This window comes from Asterias rubens, chromosome 16, assembly GCF_902459465.1.
Source record: "Asterias rubens chromosome 16, eAstRub1.3, whole genome shotgun sequence".
Taxonomy (NCBI): Eukaryota; Metazoa; Echinodermata; class Asteroidea; order Forcipulatida; family Asteriidae; genus Asterias; species Asterias rubens.
The window spans coordinates 6403325-6424490 of NC_047077.1; the positions used below are offsets into that span (position 1 = coordinate 6403325).

Below are 21166 nucleotides of genomic sequence, written 5' to 3' on the forward strand. Positions count from 1 at the left end.
TAAAGGGTTTTCCCCATTGGGGTTTTCTTCCTGCCTGTCTAAAAGTTTTCAAACAACCATTAGATGTTAAAATTGCATCAGGGAAAAAGACTAGGGCCTATTTGCATTTTTGGTTTTTGGTCCCTTACACACTGATGTGTGTTAGTAAGCATTGTATAGGGGCCTACTCAGTACGTTCCGAAAAAAAAACAACTACGTATTACATTTCTTTATCATTTTTTTTAACACTGCTTACACGTAGGGGGCATAATTAGAGCAGGACAGGATACTGCAAATGAATCCTTTCATTTTATTACCTCAAACTTTTTCTACGTCCAAGTTTTCAGGCAAAATCTTGTCAAACATTGCTACATTTTACAACCATGCTTAAATTAGGCAAGGGACCCCTGTAGTGTAGTGTGAATAGCACTTTTATGGACATTTGGGAGTGTCGTGGCCGAGCGGTTAAGAGCACCATATTCAAACTCTGGTGTTTCTGTTCAGCAGAGTGTGGGTTCGAATCCCCAGCCGTGACACTTGTGTCCTTAAGCAAGACACATAACCATTGCTTCGTCCTTCGGATGGGACGTAAAGCCGTTGGTCCCATGTGTTGTGTAAACGCATGTAAAAGAACCCAGTGCACTTATCCAAAATAGAAGGGGTTCGCCCCAGTGTTCCTGGCTGGATTGGCAGGGTGGCAGCATATTGCGCCACAGCACCTTGTAAACCATTACATGGTGCTTAAGGATTAGGTCTTATATCTCAAAAATTCGCCCCACTCCTTGCAGTAATACAATGTTATACCTTGCGCTTTGTATCCTTTGGCAAAAAGCGCGCAAAAAGCGCGTTATAAATACGGTTATTATTGTTATTATTATTTTCCCTCTTCCTCACACCGCTTGAATCACTGGTACCGCTCCAACCACAGCCATCTTTCCAAAGCTTGGTCTTTCCAGTGGTGCTGCTTTCAGTTCAGAGGTGTCACAACCTGACCATTGAACATGGAGTTCAATGTATTTATTCATCTGTTCATATTCTAAAGCTTTGCAGAACATCCAACCCCCACCCCCGCCCCCTCGTCACCTTCAAGAAAAGTGTGTGTGAATCCAATCTTACCTTCACTGCATGGCTACACATTGCACATCAAAGATTCTATCAAAATAAATCACTGACACATGCTGTTTCCTTTTGAGAAGGATGGCTGTGGGGTTTTATTGACTTTATTGATATTTTTTCTTGAAAATTTGCAAAATGAATCATGTGCATTTGCATTCACATCAACGGTTCAATCAAAATAAATCACTGAGACGTGATGTTTTCTGATAAGGATGACTGCTGTAATAATATTCTTTTTGACAAAATGCAAGATGAAATAATGTGCTTCAACTTTTGAGGACGCACCTGGAAAATATGTGCATACCAATTGGGTTCTTTTTTGGCTTGGCACTTGGAGAAACGCATTGAAAAATGGACACAAGATGGTTCAATATGAATATCGAACCCACACTTTGCTGAACAGAAAAACCAGAGTTTGAATTTGATGCTCTTAACTGCTCGGCCACGACACTTCCACAAGGAAGTTTTTGAATTTTGAAACCTACCCATAGCTCCTCTGTGTTTGTTTTCCTTGAGGAGAGAATGAGATGATGTCCCGTCAGGCAGAGTGTCCCTTCAATGGCGGGATAGAACGGCCGATGGAGGACCACGCTGTCTACCTTGGGAGTCTTGATAAATTCAACAAACTCCATGGCATGAAACTCAACGGGTCTTCTCACAACTACAAAAACAAAGACAACAAGAAAGAATGAAAGTTATAAACAAAGGCTGGCTTTGACAAAAAACAAACCCTAGAATTTCATCTTTGGAGATGAGGGCAAAGCTATTTGCATTTTCCAAAGGGCACTCTTTCAACACTTTTGAAGGGACACCAAGGCTAATACTACGTACGTAGGGGCAACACTGCCTCTAGCCTTTGTGTAATTCCAGGCCTGCAAACAGTTTGCTTTTAAAGGCCTTCATGTAAATAATAGTCTTTGAAGTTGAGACAGTTTAACAACATAAGACCTACAATTAATCGCTACAATGTATAAATGGATGTACAATTTGGTATTCACATGCACTTTTACAAATTCACCCCTTTGGTCAAAATCTGAGAATCCTGGTTTCTACTACATGTATGTGCCCGAGTAATTTATAAAGCCAAGCAAGATTGTCTAGGTGCAAATTTTATGTGCACAGTATAGTGGTAAGAAAAACAAGAATTCTTAAGGGTTCTGCTGCACTCAGAGCTGAATAAGCCTATTTCTTACGGGTGTTTAAAATGTTGCAATACTTCAATTTTAACACACTAGCAGCCTATCCAAATTTTTAATAAAAGTGCAACTTGCACGGGTTTAACCAGTATGTTTTGTTAGTAATCAATAATATTTTACCCAACAAACAAAGCCGAGAATGCTTGGTGAATGTTGACATACCACGACCAGCTGGTGCACCTGTATTAAGATTGGTTTCTTCAAAATCCAATAGACTAAGACTGCTCAATGGTGCAACCATAGGAAGGTAAATTAGTTTCCTTTCTTTATTGACTACCCAACTGATGTTACCTCATGAATGACCTTTTCATAGGCTGCTGTTAGCACTTGGTCAAACGTCGCCTGGATGGATACAAGCTAGTCAACTTAAAGTCGGGTGCTATTGTTAGGGTTGGGGTCCTGGTCATGGTACTTGTGTCCTTGAGCAAGACACTTCACCAAAATTGCTTCGCCCTTCTTCTGATTGTACATTTTAAGCCGTAGGTGAGGGTCCTCTGTGTCGTCACGGTTGTGTAATGCAAAAAAAAACCAGTACATGTACACTTTGCCCCCCCCCCAGTGTTTCTGCCATAGACCGATCCATTAAGCTCCGCCCATTGCGTATTGACCAATCACAACGCAACAAAGGTCCCATGCGTGTGCGTATCTTGGCGCGCGTGGCAGAGTTGTGCAGAAAGGCATTGGAGAGCCCCACGTGTTCTTGCTCACACATGCGTCGTGGGCGGAGCCTACTGGATCGGTCTATTGTCTGGCCGTATAGATCTAGTTTACTACATACATGTACTGTACAATGTATAGAACCTTGAAGGTTATATTCTGAGGCTATTGCTTCATCTCAGCATTCTTTACAAGGTCGTCTTAATTTCTTGCTCACTTCTTTTAGGGGGTGGGGGGGGGGGAGTCTTCGCAGGAAAAAATCATGAAACCAGGGTAAAGCCTGACAACTCATACGTAAATCTAGAAACAAAAATACACGCCTTGCAGTGAATTATGGTAGTCTTCGCAGGAAAAAATCATGAAACCAGGGTAAAGCCTGACAACTCATACGTAAATCTAGAAACAAAAATACATGCCTTGCAGTGAATTATGGTAGTCTTCGCAGGAAAAAATCATGAAACCAGGGTAAAGCCTGACAACTCATACGTAAATCTAGAAACAAAAATACATGCCTTGCAGTGAATTATGCAATCAGCAACAACAACAAACCACTGAATACATGAATAAAAACGGCAAATACCAAAGCATGTTGTACACATTTTACAGCCAAAGTCCAGTTAGAGCGCCTATGACACGTGATGTTGTTAAATCTCAAGACTACCTCTTGGCTGCAGGCGGAATATATTGATTCTAAATGTCCTTGTGAAATCCAACCCTCGGACTTGAAGGTTGATTTGCATAATGCATAGAGACAGGGAGTGTAACTGAATCACAGTAATGTAAAATCAAATGCCTTGATGACAGAAACCTGTTTAATTGAGGAGGTAGTGGTATTAGAGACGTTTGCAAGGCTAAACAAATACGGATACGTCAACACGTTGTGTGTCCACGTCAAGCGTAACTGCAACTTCCGTGTATCACGCGCACATGACAACGGATACAGAACGTGTCGTGTACATTAAAAAACGGTCAGTTTTCTAATTTTTTGTGTATTTATAACCTACATTTAAAAAAAACATGATTTTCCCCGGTATTGCTTTAATAACGTCATCCATGACATACAGGATAGCAATTGTGTTCTAGTTGAGACAATGAGACAATGCAGGTACATTTTTTGCCATGCTTGCTGGAAACTTTCTTAAAAGCACCTTTTTAAAAGTCATTCTAACCTCCCTGAATAAATTCTCCCCTCAACATACAATGTCATACACAACTAAGTTGCATTACAACATGAAATTGTGGAAAAAAGTACCTGCTCTCACACTGTGGCGAATATGCTAGCAAATGTGCTTATGATTGGAAATATTTCAAAATCACTCAAACTTCGCAACATTCGCCCTGTCTTCGTAAGCGTTTGTAACAAATTCAGAATGTTCACATGTCATTCTCCACCTCCTTAGGAAGATGGGTCAATTCAGGAAACGCTTTCAAAATTTCAGTTGCTCGTCGTCGATTTTCGTAAGCATTGGTGAGCCTTTGGTAATGTTGGTAAAGCGTGCATAAGCGTTGGCAATGTTTGTAAAGGCATTGGCAAGCATGGTGTTGGTTAGCATCCGTAATATATTCGTAATATATTGGTCATCCCAAGAGAGGGCCGACCGAGGAAAATCGAGCGGTGAGATACCGAGATGAGAATATCACTATCAAATCACAACTTTTGCGTTAATTCACCCCAGAATTAAAATATTCATATTCGCCACAGTGTGAGAGCTGCATAACTGTGCTCTGAAGCACACTGTAAAGCAAGTCTGTAAGAAAACAATTAGGTAAAGGTTGTCGTGACAACATGGTAGAGTTCAGCGCTGGTATGCCTGCCTGCATGAAATGTACACGCTACAGAAATGTATTAATTCTTGTATCTGAAACAAACGGAAATCAGCTACAGAAATGTATTAATTCTTGTATCTGAAACAAACGAAAATCATCGGTCTAAGAATAGAAATATCAGGTCTTCAAATGAATAGTCATGAGTGCAAAAGTTGTCCAGTCTGCTGGGCGAGTAAAACAATGTTCACAGTACAGAGAACACAAAAGGTAGCCATACCAGAACTCATAAGGAGGTGTCACAAAGAAAATTTGTGTATGAAGTCTCTGTGAGATTCTGAACCATAGACGATGTGACCTCTGACGTCACACGAAAACCATAATGATTCGTGTGCATACCGCCGGGCAAAACCTTTGTGTTTTGGCAGCCAGCTAGAAAGTGTACGCAATCTTACTGTGACTGCGCAACTCAGTGCCCGGCGAAACATGACGTATAGAGTGTTTTGTCAACAGAGGGCGGTTTGAATGTAAACATAGGTCACATCGTCTATAGGGACTAAGGAAAGAACAAAATAAGTCTCTGCAGAGATGCAGCAAATAGAATGCGTGGTCAAGCTTGAATTTAGTGTGTACTTATTATAAATTGGTACAATATTCTCCTTTTTAATATAATATTTCATGTAAATGTCATACTCATAGAGAGCTCAATTATCTCTACAAAGTACAACACCCTACATTTTAAATTCACTTCAGCATCGACAAATAACTCAGGTTTCTCTTCCCACTGGAAAAGAAATCCGCCCATGGGATGTGCAAGTCTGTTAGGTGGACAGAATTTTTCATTTAAGGAGTTTTTTCCCCTGATCGACAAGGACTCAGAAAAGCGTGAAATAGCATTCATCCTCAGCTGAACATGCCTGGATCAGCAGCGAGGCCACCAGAGGAAGGCACCTGGGGGGTAGTTAGCCATTTGTGCGTGGCCAATTTGAGCAGATAATTTGGGGGAAGTAACAGCCTCGTACGAGTTCAGCATGCCAAAATGGTCTTCAGGGGTAATGGGAATACGCTGTGTTGAATGCACTGGGTTCGTGTTTTGACCACGTTTCTTTTGTAGATTGAGTCAGGATTAAAGTACTCACACGGGTACATGTATTTTACATGTACAAGTGTAGTATAAAGTGTCCAGGGGCCGCTTTTACACTTTGTATTCCAGGGCAATTCCTTTTGTAATACATAAAAATGTTAATCTAGATTTTGAAAATATGTTTTACATGCTAAAATAATTTACGATTCACTGAGACGAAAATTATTTGTGTCGCTTGTTTTACTCCTTTAAAAAAAAAAAACTAAAGCACTTCGGCAAGTAATATTTTAAAGGAAGCTTTCTACAATCATTATCTCAAACTGTGTGAGTTTAATGTAAATCTGTGTAAGCTTGGGCGATATCGATTTATTTTAGTCACGATATATCGCCAACAATATATCGCGATATTCGATATAATCGCGATTAATTAAATTTGACATCACCAGTCTTCAAACTCCAAGTGAAAGTTGTAGAAGAGACAGTCATAGCATAAGAGATGTGTTCTAATGACCTATTCTTCTGGTTTTACTCCAAACCTATGGGGTGCAAGACGTCTCAGCTAGGAAATACATTGTGATATTGCGATATTTAATCGATATCGCGATATATCGCGATATGCGATATTTCGATATTTCGATTAAAACCAAATCGATCCGATATCGAAATCGTTTCCAAATTAATATAGCGATATTCGATAATATCGTGATATCGCCCAAGCTTAAATCTGTGGACATTGTGTTTAGTGTCCTACAAAAATACATTACCCAGACAATGTGTACTCAACTTCATATCTGGATGACTTTGCTCACAATGTCCTACTGTGGTGTAGGCGTTCTTAAAGCCTACTACATTAACTGTACATACTGTAACTAAAGAACGCCTACTTTAACTTCATCTCCATGCCCAATTGTCTAATGGAGCAGATGCATTAAATGGATTGCCAAGCCTAAATTAGACCAATGAGACCAGCCAATGGAAACAATCTGCACAGGATACACTCTGTCCCCTCATGCCCTAGTGAATAATCCTCGTTTTAACACTAAATCCCCTTTCACACGAGAGCAATTTAGCAAGGGTCCATCGCTAGCTTGTAGCATGGTTGTAGCATTTTACAAAATGTACCTCATGTGAAAGGACAATAATATTGTTGCGCTGTCCAGGGTCTCTTGTACAATTGTCAAACAATTGCTAAGTTTTACAACCATGTTAAACTTAATCAAGGGACCCCAGTTAAATTGCTGTCATGTGAATAACACCTTACACTCTGTCTGCTAAGTGCCCTTGTGTATAATCCCCATATTATTTTATTTTAAACAATGAGCGTGTACATTTGGAGTTGAAAGAATAACAGTCATTTCTAGTTAACGTATCAAGCTGGGGAATTTGCTCCTTAACACACTCTATTAATCAAATTAAATATTTACAAGTATGTGTGCAATGTAGCTCAGATTGGAAGACACTATATTTCAAAAAAGGAAAGAAGAACAAAGAACAAAACAGTTTTTGACAATAATATCGTGTCCTTTACAAAACTAATACCATGTTCAGACTATTCTTTCTCCTCATAGGCTAAAATATATTTTAAAAGAAAGATCCAGCCTCATAATTGACACTTGGTTTGGACTATTTTAGTTTGTAAATCTTATGTGTGAATTCTTGAATCTGCCAAACATGAGACCTAAATGGCCAGCCACCTGTATTGAAGCCAACCCTCTGCAATGTAACAGCCAGCCTCTGCTTTACATCCTGTCTTAAAGCCATTATACACTTTCGGTACAGAAAAAAATAAAAAATTCACAGATCTACAAATAATTTACATGGTTACAGAAGAAGGTAATGGTGAAAGACTTCTCTTGAAATATTGTTCAATGAAATGCTATACTTTTTGAGAAAACATTAAAACAGTATCAATTCTCGATAGCGAGAATTACGGATTTATTTTAAGCACATGTCATGACACGGTGCGAAATGCGCGGAAACAAGAGTGGGTTTCCCATTACTTTCTCCCGACTCAGAAGACCGATTGAGCCTAAATTTTCACAGCTTTGTTATTTTATATAAAAGCTATGATACACGAAGCGTAGGACTTGGACAACACTGTTTATCGAAAGTGTATAATGGCTTTAAGGACCCTACTGAGTATCCAAGTAGAAGTAGAAGCCTAATGATGTACATCTTGTACAATACTAACACACTAGCGGGATCCCCGCTAGAAATCAGTGTCTAAAATGCCGCAAATGATACATGTTAGGGGGTTTAAGTGTCCAGAGGGCAGGGTCACAACACAAATCACGATGCTTTTGTGAAATCGTATACACTTGCCCATTTTATTTTTTGATTTTCCGATTTTATTTGTCGATCTTCCCATCCATATGTACATTCCCTTTAAATAAATTTTTAAGACCAGAGAGCATTTATCTCTGATTTAATTTTGAATTTCTCCTTGAACATGTTGAAGTGGGGCGAGGGGAGGGGGAGGGGAGGTGTTAAGTTCCTCAATAGAAATCAATGAAGACCCCTTCTAATGGAGTACCACATCTCCAATGTGCAAATCAATTCCAATTCCGTGGTGACATTTCTTATATTTTTCAGGAACAAGATCACATAGTCATGTAATGGAGCTTAAAAAAGTAGCTGAAATTTTCTTAAGTACGTAAAGAAAGTTGATCCAGAACCGATCTTGACATTTTCACAAAGACCGAGAGAGAGTGCGAAGAATAAAAATAAATAACACGGCAGACAGATATGCCTCCGGCTATCGTTTCCATGGTAACACTTTTGTGTGCAAAATTTAATCATCCCCTCTCTGTTGACATTGATAGTCCCGCAGCCAAATCTTTGTGACTGAGATTTAAGAATTAAAACTGATCATGCTAAAATGTTTTAAGATATGGTGCAGTTTCCCCCGCGGAGATTTTGATTAGGGCGCTACATGTATGTGAAGGAAATTACATATGTATGTATAGGCCTTGCCCTTTTGGGCAAAAGTGGTCATTTTATACATGTAATAATATTAGGCTACATTTTATAATTACGTACATGTAGCCTACAGTGTATAATATAAATTTCTGATCAATTTGCTGTGAATGTCTGGTAATATTAAGAGTAAAATCAAATAAAAAGGTTTTTTATTGTCCCCTTTCAGTTCACTTCCATGTAAGTATTTTTAAACATGTAATACCTGAAAAGTAAATTTTGCTCTCTGTGAGCGAGTCCATATATTAATTCTTCATTCTATAATATACCAAAATATTTTATTGTACTTTTGTTACAAATTCCATGCCTCACAAACTCAACTTAAAAATTTATTATTGTTTAATAGGGGGCCTATAAAAAAAGTCAAAATTCCTTGAAAGGGAGGGGGGATATTCTTTTGGCCCAAAACTATGGTGTGTTTTTTTTCTTCGTAAAATGGGAGCATGAAACATGTATTTGAGACCACAGATAGTGTTGAGATGCAATGGTGTCATAGTCTTAGTGCAAGACATTGATGTTAACTTCGGTATTTTTATCATGATCAATATTGAGCAATATATACGGGGGCGATATGTACGCTACACATGCAATTAGCACTAACAGCCTAACAGACTGTCTCGTACTATTTTTGAGGAAAAGAGTGAAAATGTGTTCAGGAGAGTTGTCAATCTGTTGTACTGTACGCTAATTTTTTTTTTTTTAACTACATGTACAACACCGCAGCAAATAATATTTGAAGGGAAGCTTTCTACCATCATTATCTTCAAACCACGTAAGTTTAATGTAAATTTGTGGATGTTTGTGTTTTGTGTCCTACAAAAAAAATACCCAAACCCTTTACTACAGTGTTTTCAGGTAAGAAGATCTCACCACTTGACAGTGGGACAAACAACCACCCACACAGTATCATACCTTCATCTCAATGCAAACAGTTCTGACAGCATTATAATAAATATCAGAGTGCTTCATAAAATATATCATTTCATAGTTTCTAAAACTAAATCTTTGTTTGCTGGCTAAACTATGTGTATTTTAAACATTATTTTTTTTCTTAGAGCAGTGACTGATATGATCTTTACATACATTATTACGTAATCTCAGATGTGAAATTTTGTATTTTTGTTTATCTACATTGTAACCATCACCCACAACAACTATGCAGAAATATCAACAATTTTGTATTGTATATATTTTTCATTATTTTTTTTATTAATGGATATGTATTTGTTTGTACTTGTTTTATGCCTCTGAAGAAGGTCCGGATTGGATCGAAAGCTAAGGCCATCTACCCTATTCATTGTATATATTTTTCAGAATATTACAAACAGTTCAAAAATGTACTAAGGGCTCAATGTTAAATGTCAAGCAATGTCTAATTTCTGTTTCACATTTCAGGAAGTTTCACTGAACTAAAAACGTTTGTACATTTTCCTTTCCCTTTGTATTCATCTCTCAGGGATATATTTGAGAAGGGTTTGAACTTGAAAAACCGAAGGTTAAATAAATCTGTAAAATTGTGTTTGGAAAAACACCCAATTGTTTGACATGTTTGGTTTTGAGGTTAGATTGAATATGTGTCGGTCAACTAATAGCTAAAAATAGTTTCCTGTTGTCATTGTTAATTTATTGGTCATTGGTTGGTCTAGTGTACATGTACATTGTAGTTTTAATGGTTTTTTACATTCGATTTATCTATTTTAAAGGGTGTTTGTACTTTTTGTAGGACAAAAAACACAATGTCCACAGATTTACATTAAACTTACACAGTTTGAAGATAAAGATAGTAGAAAGCTTCCCTGAAAATATTACGAGCTGAGGTGCTGTAGCTTTTGGGTAATGACTAAAGTAATGTAATGAAAATAATTTTTGTCTCATGAGACGAAAATTATTTTAAGCATTTACAAACGTATTTTCATTACATTATTTTACTCATTTCTCAAAAACTACAGCACATCAGTCAGTAATATTTGAAGGGAAGCTTTCCACTATCATTATCTTCAAACCCTGTAAGTTTAATGTAAATCTATGGACATTTTGAAAAGGTACCCAAATCCTTTAAACCTATTTGTGTGTTCAATGTTCAAATAAAAGAATTACTGCACGTTTAAAATGTTGACAATCTTTCATTCCTTAATGTAAGATTGTTATCATTTTATATAAATTTACATAAAATAAAAATACAAAAAAATGATCTATTCAATTAATTTTTTTGTCTATTGGTTTATGCCACAAAGGCCTACAATCTCCTCAATTGGTATTCTACAATGTGTGTTGTCATTCGTTTTACACAAGACAGTACGACAGACACCCAAGCTGTAAAAAACACAGCAGCTGGTCCAAGCGCATTGTATTAATGGCAATTACTCTTAACTTTAATGAGATAATAAAACTGATCAGTGTGGGTTGCAACCTTACTAATGGGCGAATAAGTGTCTGTTTCCGTAAAAAGCTTTATGTACTGTACGCTAGTCATTAACAATCTGTATTTCCTAAGCTCGTAAACTTTCATTCTGCTTTGTAAAAAAAAAGTCTGTTTAAGCTTTGATACAGTTGTGTTCTGTGGGAAAATGGCATTCAGTGAACATAAAAAAATAAAAAAAAATTAATGGCAAAATTGAGAGTTTAAAACATAAAAAAGCCAAATGTTAATTTCAATCTGGATGCATTTTTTTATAAAGTCTAGTAACAAACCCCAGAGAATTATTGCCATTATCAAAAAAAAAAACTCTCCAATGCAAGGAAACAGAAATTTACAATGTACTGCTTTTGCCGCAATCAAAATAAAACAAAACATTGCAAGCATGTATTACAATTAATGCATGAAGCAGTACAAAATATGACATGTACCTTTTTGTTATTTTCACAGAATTATGACCAATAAATTTAATTTACTTCCCACAGGTTGGTTGTTTCATTCAACTTGAGGATGGCAAAATAAAAAAATAGAAACAGGCCCAATAATGCAATGTCCCTTTAATTACAACGATGAGTCGTGAATCAAAATAACATTGGAATAGGTTTCTAGATCAGAAGGTCTGCTGGTCACTAGTAAGAATCAGTCAGCCATGCCTAATGAATCTACCATTCACAATCTACCCATGATACAAGTTGTCACGTTTGACAATTAGAAATTTTTGATAGATTTTTTTCAATGGGTTTAATTTATTACCTGTTGACGACTGGTGGTGTGTACAACATATAAAATACAGGCCTAATTGTTTTTCCAAGGTAAACATTCTGTAATTGCTTCGAGGCAAAAAATTAACTATTTTGCATCCTTTTTTTAGTTTTTGAAAAAAATATTAACTTTACAGCGTGGCACATGCTCTGGTTGATGTATGTGACCCCCCCCCCCACCAAACCCCATTTTTAATATGGACTATTTAGATTGTAAATAATTGGAATACAAAGTTTTATGACCTGAAATAAAACGTTTAGTATTTTAAAATATATATTTTCTCATTTTCCATGATAACAAACTTATAAACATTTCTTCGGGGGTAAATTTTTCAACAAAAAAGTAATAATTTAAATGCCATATTTATTTGACTGGACAGAGGATCCATTTTACCGCACGCGGTCTTCAATTACTTCTGTTAAAAAACAAAGGGCCTTATGCCCTTCTTCCAGGCACAAAACCATTTTGCATTAAATGTATCCATCGATTATGATAAACACTGTAAAAATAACAAGAAGAGAACTTTGCACAGTTGCACAAACTTCTAATGGTTATTGTAGAGACATATGCTGAAAATACATTTCCATTTAAGAATTATGCAAGCGTGCAAAGCTGTGATTTGTACAATGTACAGAAGACTTGATTTCCAAGTTACTATAAAGCACATTTTTAAACAAGTACATTACTTGGAATTTTATCAGGCCTGCTCTATCCAGTACAAACATCATTGTTGAATGATTTCCTGACATCAAAAACTTATTCATCCAATTTTGTTTTCACAATTTAACAAACACTAAGTTTATCAATGCATGTTACTACACTGTGCATGTAAAAAAAACAGAAAAAAATGTTCATCTATTGTTAAATCATGCGTACCTAGTACTGATTAAATGTCTTGCCACGCCAGCGGTAATGTACAGTGCAAATGGTAAGAACTTAAAAAATATTAACCTAAAAACATTTTTCCAGATAACACGGTAAACATCTTGTAACCGCTATATTTAACATTTGTACAAGATACATGTGTGTAGCTTTGAGACTAACCAAAACCACTTTAAATTTACACAAATAATGCACCACCTAACAGCAACAGTCCAACCACATCAACAATCTTATCAAATATTCAGAACAATGGATATTAATTTCACCAACTATGAAATAAAAAAATTCAACCAAATCAATGCGATCCAAAATGATATCACATAAAAAAAAGCAAATACCTTTTCCATTCATTTGATCTCCACACCAGAGTGCCAGGTAAAGACTTTCCGTCTGTGTTTTAGGTGTTAATGCTCCGACCATATGGTCACACTACTGTCTCCGCTCTATCTATCTCTAAACTCACTGCACACCAACTGTTGTGTGCGCGAGATTGTCTGGTCGATAATTGAACGGCATCGCTGAATACACTGCGCTATTGGAACAGTCCATGTGGGTTTTTTTTTATTTTGAGAGAAGTCAGAGAGAGATGTGGATGACACAGGTATTGGTCTTGCACGACAATGTAAGCAAACGGTGATGTCTGTTACGCCAGTGTGTAAGCTGTGACATCAATATTACGTATACTGACTGCGAGTGGATGCACAGTGCTGTATGTGTTTTGGATGGAAAGTGTGTGGATTTATTAATATAGATTCAAATTGAATTGTGAATTAATCATTAACACATGTTTTGCATGTCATTAAGGAAACATTAATTACATATAAGATAAATTGTTTATTGGTCATATTTGTTTTTATTAATTTCTTTTTTAAAAGCAATTTTATGTACCACCAACCCAACACTGTTTAAAAATATTTACGAACACCAGTAACAGTACACAATTACACTGTGTGCAAATACAATGTAAATTTGCAGAACGATAGCCTGGTTTGCTATTTCACCAGCTCATCCAGTTTTGTGTGAAAAACACAGTGTGTAGGCCTGCAAGTTTTACGAGGGCATTGCAATTCTCAGGCTGAGAATTTCGCGGAGGACACAGAGCCCACTGCCTCTGTAGCCCTAATCTTGGCCTTGGTGTCCCTCTAAAATTTTCCCATAGACTTTTAGATTTTCTAATGGAAGTGCCCTTTGCAAAATGAAAATGGCTTTCAAAGATGAAATTCCAGGCTTGAATTTTACCCTTTCTTACAATAACAAACTTCAAGGGACTTTTTTGGGGAGCAGAGGTTGGAGGCTCAACATATGCTTACCCGTAAAAGTGTACACAATGCAATAGCAAAATAATTTGTTCAAACTTGTTTCTTCAAAATGTAAACTGTACATTTGTGTCCAGGGTACGTGTCCACGTATTGGAGTGTTTCGTAAGTGACACTGGCAGAGACTTGAGTAAAATGCAGACATGAAAGAAAAGAGGTTCAAGTGCAGACAGTGTAGAGTGGGGATGCTGCATTTATAGACACCAACTTGTACCTGGAGTAAGTGCATTCATGGAGAAAGAACCTCCATGGTGCACTTAGAAAATGCACCCAAGATGTTCAATTCGGACTTTCTTATTTATATAATATTCATTTAAAAAAGTATCCACGTGCTGGACAGGCAACAAATCTGACTTGGTATTAATATTGGATGTTTGTAAATTGCCAGTCAAACAATGAACCACAAAGGAACACCGAGGTTTAGATTGTATGCATTGTACTATAACTAGGCCCATGGAAGATGTAGGCCAGGCAATTTCATGCTCTAATTATTCCCATTCTTTTATGATTTTAATTTCCCTTTTACAGCAGAACTGGAAAAAAAAAAGGAATACGTTGAATTTGGTAAATGTACCTTGCACACATTAGCTCCGTTTTTGGGGGTGATATCTAAATAACGCTATCACCTTTTAAAATTAACTGTTATTGTGTTTATTGTTAATTATATTGTCTACATTAATAAAGTATTATTAACAAGCAATTTAACAGTTCCAAAAAACTAAATAAAAAATAAGTAAACTAATAAATAACTGCATCAACAACATTAATTAGTGAACTTGCAAAATTGCTTACATTGATCACAGTATATTGTAACTCAATTTTGAACTGAACAAAGAAAGAGTGCAATATGTTCATTTGTGTAGACCATTCACTGAAAATACCACAATCTTAAAAAAATGCTGGAGTAGTTGAATCTGATCTTAATAATCTGTGTTACATGAAGGTGATTCATACGAGGTTAGACATGTTAGGAAGCGCACAGTATTTCTACACGCAATTTGACTATGACCATGGGCAGGCAGAACATTAGGCCACGTTTAAGGTCAGTGCAAGAGGTTTCTAGACAGGGTTGCATACGAGGTTAGACATGTTAGGAAGCGCACAGTATTTCTACACGCAATTTGACTATGACCATGGGCAGGCAGAACATTAGGCCACGTTTAAGGTCAGTGCAAGAGGTTTCTAGACAGGGTTGCATACGAGGTTAGACATGTTAGGAAGCGCACAGTATTTCTACACGCAATTTGACTATGACCATGGGCAGACAGAACATTAGGCCATGTCTAAGGTCAGTGCAACAGGTCTGTAGACAGGTAGACAGTAGTCAAAAGAAAATAATAATTACCTGCGTTCTCCATAATTTGTTTTCAAAACAAATGCAGCTCACTGAAGATTTGTAAAGTAGCTTACTCTTAATATAACTTTTATGTTGTTCTAAACACAGGCAGATGCAACCATTGTTAAGTGACTATCAAAAAAACTATCTTACAGTGTGTTGAGCTACAGTACTTGTAGTACAATGTATGACAAAATGACTGAGTGATTAGTAACAACTTCCTTGCTTGACCATTGGCTCTTCCTGTTGGGAAGTTCAGTCATACCCTTCAAAGGCCTTCCGAGATCCACTGTTAAACCAATTTAAGATGTGATCTAAGTACAGCATACCATATGGACTGGGAGTGGGACTGTGTTCGTATGATGTACATGAACAAGGTTCTACGCAGTATTTTTCAAAACTGTTTTTAGAAGTTTGGCTACAAAGGACGCTGAATTGGAACAATATCTTCGGAATGTTTTCTACTGATTTGATCTGCCCTGTGTGCACTGTGCTGAAGCATTGTAAGTGGTTTTATCTTGAAGATTTTTGTGAAATTAAAATGTCATGAATGTAGACTGAATCCGCACGTTATATTTAGCCAGCACGTTAGAGCTTGTGCAAAAAAAACTTTGATTTTAAAACTAAAGAGGCTTTTGAAACTTCATTTAAAGTTATGGTGCACGTACAAAGTGTTGTAGGCGCAAAGTGGGAATCCAAATTACATTAAAACAGGAAATAGTGTTACCAGAAGATATCCTGACAAATGGTGTTATATGTAATATGCATCATGTACATTTACCATGTAGACCTCTGAGCACAGTGTCATTGTAAACCTGAGGTTAGAAGGAAGAGCCAGTGACTCTAACTAAGTCCGGTCATCCTGGGCTGTGAACTCAATTTCGCGCCAACCGGTCACCGATGACCGATTTTAAATCCCTCCAGAAAAACAGAAATTCAACTAAAGATCTCACAGCCAGATAGGCCTATATGTAGATTTCAGAATGGGAAAGAGGACTCATGAGGGGGCCATTGTGACCAGTTTTTGGAGGGTCACAATTTGCAAAAATTGTGTATACAATTGATGTGTCCATGATCAATGCTATGTATCACTAAACACATTCTTCACTTACTATGCAATAACATCTACACATGTGTACCATGACAAATAAAAAAAGACACACACAGACTCCTCTCTGCATAACATACTGAGCCTTTGAACATGATCCAAGATGTACAAAAAGTATCAACTCTTTTCTTTTGTTGTGTAACAATCCATCAATGTCCAGGCCAATACCTAAAAACTGCAAGGAGGATCCACAATAACAAATTGCCAATGCAATCCACACACCAGAAATAGAAACCCTATTGAATTATGCCATTTTAATCAGGTCCCTTAACAATTCTGTTCCCATGGCAACACTAGATTATGCTTTCCTATGGAGGGGTTCTTTTATGGAGAGACGTCGTGCAGTTTACAGTCTGAGTGAAAGACAACCTTGGGTTGTTGGTGTATGCTGAGCACGTTCATAGATAAAGAGGTATGGGACAGATGCGGAGATGAAGATTCTGAAATGAATGGTTTTGTCCGGCTCCCATCACTCCCCTTCCTCATTTGACTTTGTAATTTGTCATCATCTGCCAGAATACATTGGGGGTCTGGCCTACTTTATGTGACAGTGTAAAGTTGAATATCTTGCACAAGGAAATAATTGTTGGGAAAAACATGCGTGTTTTTGTTTATAAAGAGAAGGCAATTCGTAGATGTTAACATCATGACAACATGTACATATTTGAAAGAATTAAGCAAAATACGGAGGGAAAACCGAAAGCCAAGGTTTGATTTCACAATTAAAGCAAAGATTGATCGTTAAATGTGATGATCTGAGTTGAATCAATGACCTCCTGATAAACTTGCCAGCGCTCCAGAAGCTACAATAGCTAGTCCAACACATGTATGTTGGCGGTCTCCCTATTTTGTCAAATTCCAAATCATTTAATATACCCAATCAGTTTCCCTTGTGGTTTATTATTTTAATGGCAAAGTGTGATGTCATTAATACAAATCACTACTTATGCAATATTTAAAGTCATCTTAAAAACATCTTGAAATTAAGACCAGGTGTTCTCGCCATGGGAACTTAATTGTTTTCTGTACTTGAAAAACAAAATGAGAAATTGCTCATTTTAGTTGCACCACAAGTTGTTTATTTTGGAACATGCAAAGGTGCAGCCAGTTTATGTGTGTGTTATGTGTCCTCCTATTCAGTGACTGTACACACATTGTCAGTGTCTCAAATTTTTTACACAACACCACAGATACCAATGTTTGTGAGAGAGATTGGTTGTTGCCAGCTTGGTGTTTATATCCCCTTGTTGGAGTTTGCTGAGTTCCCTTGATGGGAAGATCATCTAAACAGACCAGTGACTTCAGTGTCAGGTCAATAACTCAAGGCAGGACAAGTCAAGTGGTCTTGTGTTTTTCAATTCAACATCTTTGACACAAAATAATGAAATTGAGTCATAGAACACAATTAGTATCCAACCCATTTTAAAGGCAGTAGACACAATTGGTAATTACTCAAAATAATTATTAGCATAAAACCTTTCTTGGTAAAGAGTAATGGGGAGCTGTTGATACAGGTAGTATAAAACATTGTGAGAAACGGCTCCCTCGCAAGTGACATAGTTTTTAAGAAAGAAGTAATTTTCCCGAATTTGATTTCGAGACCTCAGATTTAGAATTTGAGGTCTCGAAATCAAGCATCTGAGAGCACACAACTTCGTGTGACAAGGGTGTTTTTTTTTTCATTATTAATTATCTCGCAACTTCGATGACCAATTGAGCTCAAATTTTCACAGGTTTGTTATTTTATGCATAAAAATTATGTTGAGATAGACTGGTCTTTGACAATTACCAACAGTGTCCACTGCCTTTAATACATAACATGAATAATTTGGCCCTTCAAATCCCTTCAAGTTTTATAAAATGTATCTGTACAAAATCTACACTAAACAGAACACTGGATTCTAACTCAGACTTTTTAACCCGCTTCATCAAAGCCAGATGATAGATTGAAGTGTACTGCCACAAGAGGGCAGCAAACACTTTCCATCAAGACCTTTTAACCTCATCTAATAATGTACACATCATGTATACGTACATGCTATTCTTTTTTCTGTGGTGCCCTCATCAGCAATGTTCCACTTACAAATTAAAATTTTCCCCATAGAAGTGCAGGGGTTGAATTTTCCACTAGCCCGCTAGCCTGAGACTACCAGATTTACAGCCGGGCTACTGATTTTCCCAGTTTGATAGCCCAATGGGCAAGTGGGAATATAATGCCAAAGTCAATATCACAAACAGTGCTGATGTTGTATTGTAAAGTTTGTGCCGTGACTCAAGGTGTTTTCGGGCTACCAAAATCTCATCACCCATCAGGGCTACTAAACAAATTTTATTGGTTACTAGCCCTGCTGACTATCATAAAAATACACTTAATTTTGACCCCTGAAGTGCCCCTTGATAGCAGAGGAAAATTGCTGTACCCTTCAAGAGTGAAGTTTAAGGCTGTGACTGTCTCTAGATCCTGTTTGATTTCAATACATTTATTTCAATGTTGCCATAAAGTTACATTTGTGTACATCATTACAGTTTCACTTTTTACTAAAAACTTTCTGAATGATTAAAGGAACTTTATATTTCGACCTGAAAAACATAACATATTTTACAACATCCAAAATGAAAAATAGGCCTGAACTCTCAAAAGAATTATCAGTGTGTGTGTAAAATCTTCTCTCCCTTGGGCAATTTGCCAATTGTTGTTCTTTTTACAAACATTGTAACCCCTAGGCCTATAGATTAAAGACCATGGATACTGCATTTGTTAATGGTCAAATACCAGTCTTTTTACTTGGTGTATCTCAACATGCATAAAATAGCAAACCTGTGAAAATTTGAGCTCATTTGGTCCTTTTGGTCGTCGAAGTTGCGCAATAATAATGAAAGAAAAAACACCCATGTCACACAAAGTTGTGTGCTTTCAGATGCTTGATTTCAAGACCTCAAATTCTAAATCTGAGGTCTCAAAATCAAATTCGTTGAAAATGACTTCTTTCTCAAAAACTACTTCACTTCAGAAGGAAGCCGTTTCTCACAATGTTTTATACTATCAACCTCTCCCCTTTACTCGTTACCAAGTAAGATGTAACGCTAATAATAATTTTGAGTAACTACCAGTAGTGTCCACTGCCTTTAACTCTGTTCATATTATTATTGGAATTAAAAAGCAGAGTGCCTTGCAGTCTATTAAAAAACTCAGTTCCAGTACTGGCAGTATTTCTGTATAAATATTCAACTCAAACATGTCCAGTGTAACAAGCATGCGCAGTTTCGGAAAGTGATAACTTCAATTTGACATATTTAGGGTTAGGGCCTACAACGTGTACAGTACATGTATTTGTAATTGTTTGGTTTCAATCATCTATGTCAAATACATGAAATATGTCAAATTGAAACTTTGTGAAGTGTTATGAATTTACAAAAGATATTACATGACATAAGGGAAACAACTCTATACACAAAGTAAGGAGTCCAGAGGATTGGCCCAATACAACAGAATGGGGCTACATGTACGGTACGTGGAAATCCAAATCTGATAAACTAACACAGGCATGACAGGAGTGCACTTTAAGTTTCGTCCACGCGATGAAATGTGGGCTTGAATTATTTCCTTTCGACTACAACGAACCACCAGCTGCCGACAGCAGTCATGGCAGTACGGTACCAATTCCTTATGAGTCAAGGAAGTGGAGGGGATTATTATTTTTTAATGGAAATAAACTTATTTATTATTATGTTGTATGTTATAATAAATAAATAAAGTCCAACACAATTCAAAAACTATCAAAAAAACACGAAAAAGAGTAATTTAAAATAGCCCTTAAAAATTAATTAAATGTGGTGGCCAGATGAAGAAATAATCCATTTCAATTCCGAAGCTATTTTAACTAATATGATTTTAATATGGAAATTCCTTAAACAAAATACACAACCACAGTAGATGAAACTGTTCACTTTTCTTCTTCATCGTTCATCCATCCTGAGCTCCATGATCCATGCCATATGCACCAACCAAAACAACAAACAAAACATCACCCACTCAACTTACATTTTTTCACAAAAAAATAGTTTATCCGATGTTTTTGAAATATTTCCATTTTAATTCCAAAGCAATTTTAATTAATATGATTTTAATATGGAAATCATTCCTTAAACAAAATACACAACCACGGTAGATGAAACTGTTCACTTTTCTTCTTCATCGTCGTTCATCCATCCTGAGCTCCATGATCCATGCCATATGCACCAACCAAAACAACAAACAAAACATCACTCACTCAACTTACATTTTTTCACAAAAAAATAGTTTATCCGATGTTTTTGAAAGCAGCTTTGTTTTAAAAGATAAATTATACTTACCTCAAATAAGGAGTCTTCCTTCACTTGCACTATGGTGGTTTGTCCTGGCCTCACTTCAGAATGAAATATCAATATTTTAATTTTTATTGCAGTCGACTTTTAATGAGTTTCACTCCCTCTTTTTCTCTTTATTAAATTGATGAGACTGAGCCCAAATCAACCGGTGATTGTAACACTAATGAAACAATGGCATTGGAGACAGGGAGCCAGATTTTGGCAGA

The 21166-nt window shown here is 36.7% G+C and overlaps 1 protein-coding gene across 3 annotated transcripts in view; it reads right to left on the reverse strand.

Moving 5' to 3' along the window:
• The window catches only part of LOC117300757 (myotubularin-related protein 9-like), a 39033-nt gene extending 17971 nt beyond the window's left edge, over positions 1-21062 (reverse strand). Inside the window, exons 1-2 of one of the 3 annotated variants that reach the window (XM_033784540.1) lie at positions 13171-13366; positions 1581-1756 (exon numbers count right to left, since the gene is read on the reverse strand). In XM_033784540.1, coding sequence (XP_033640431.1) covers positions 1581-1756; positions 13171-13252 — 258 coding nt within the window. In that variant the 5' untranslated portion in view covers positions 13253-13366. Of the gene's footprint in view, positions 1-1580; positions 1757-13170; positions 13367-20945 lie in introns of those variants that run through there. The other 2 variants (XM_033784541.1, XM_033784542.1) reach the window with 2 other exon arrangements.
• Positions 21063-21166: the final 104 nt, after the last annotated feature.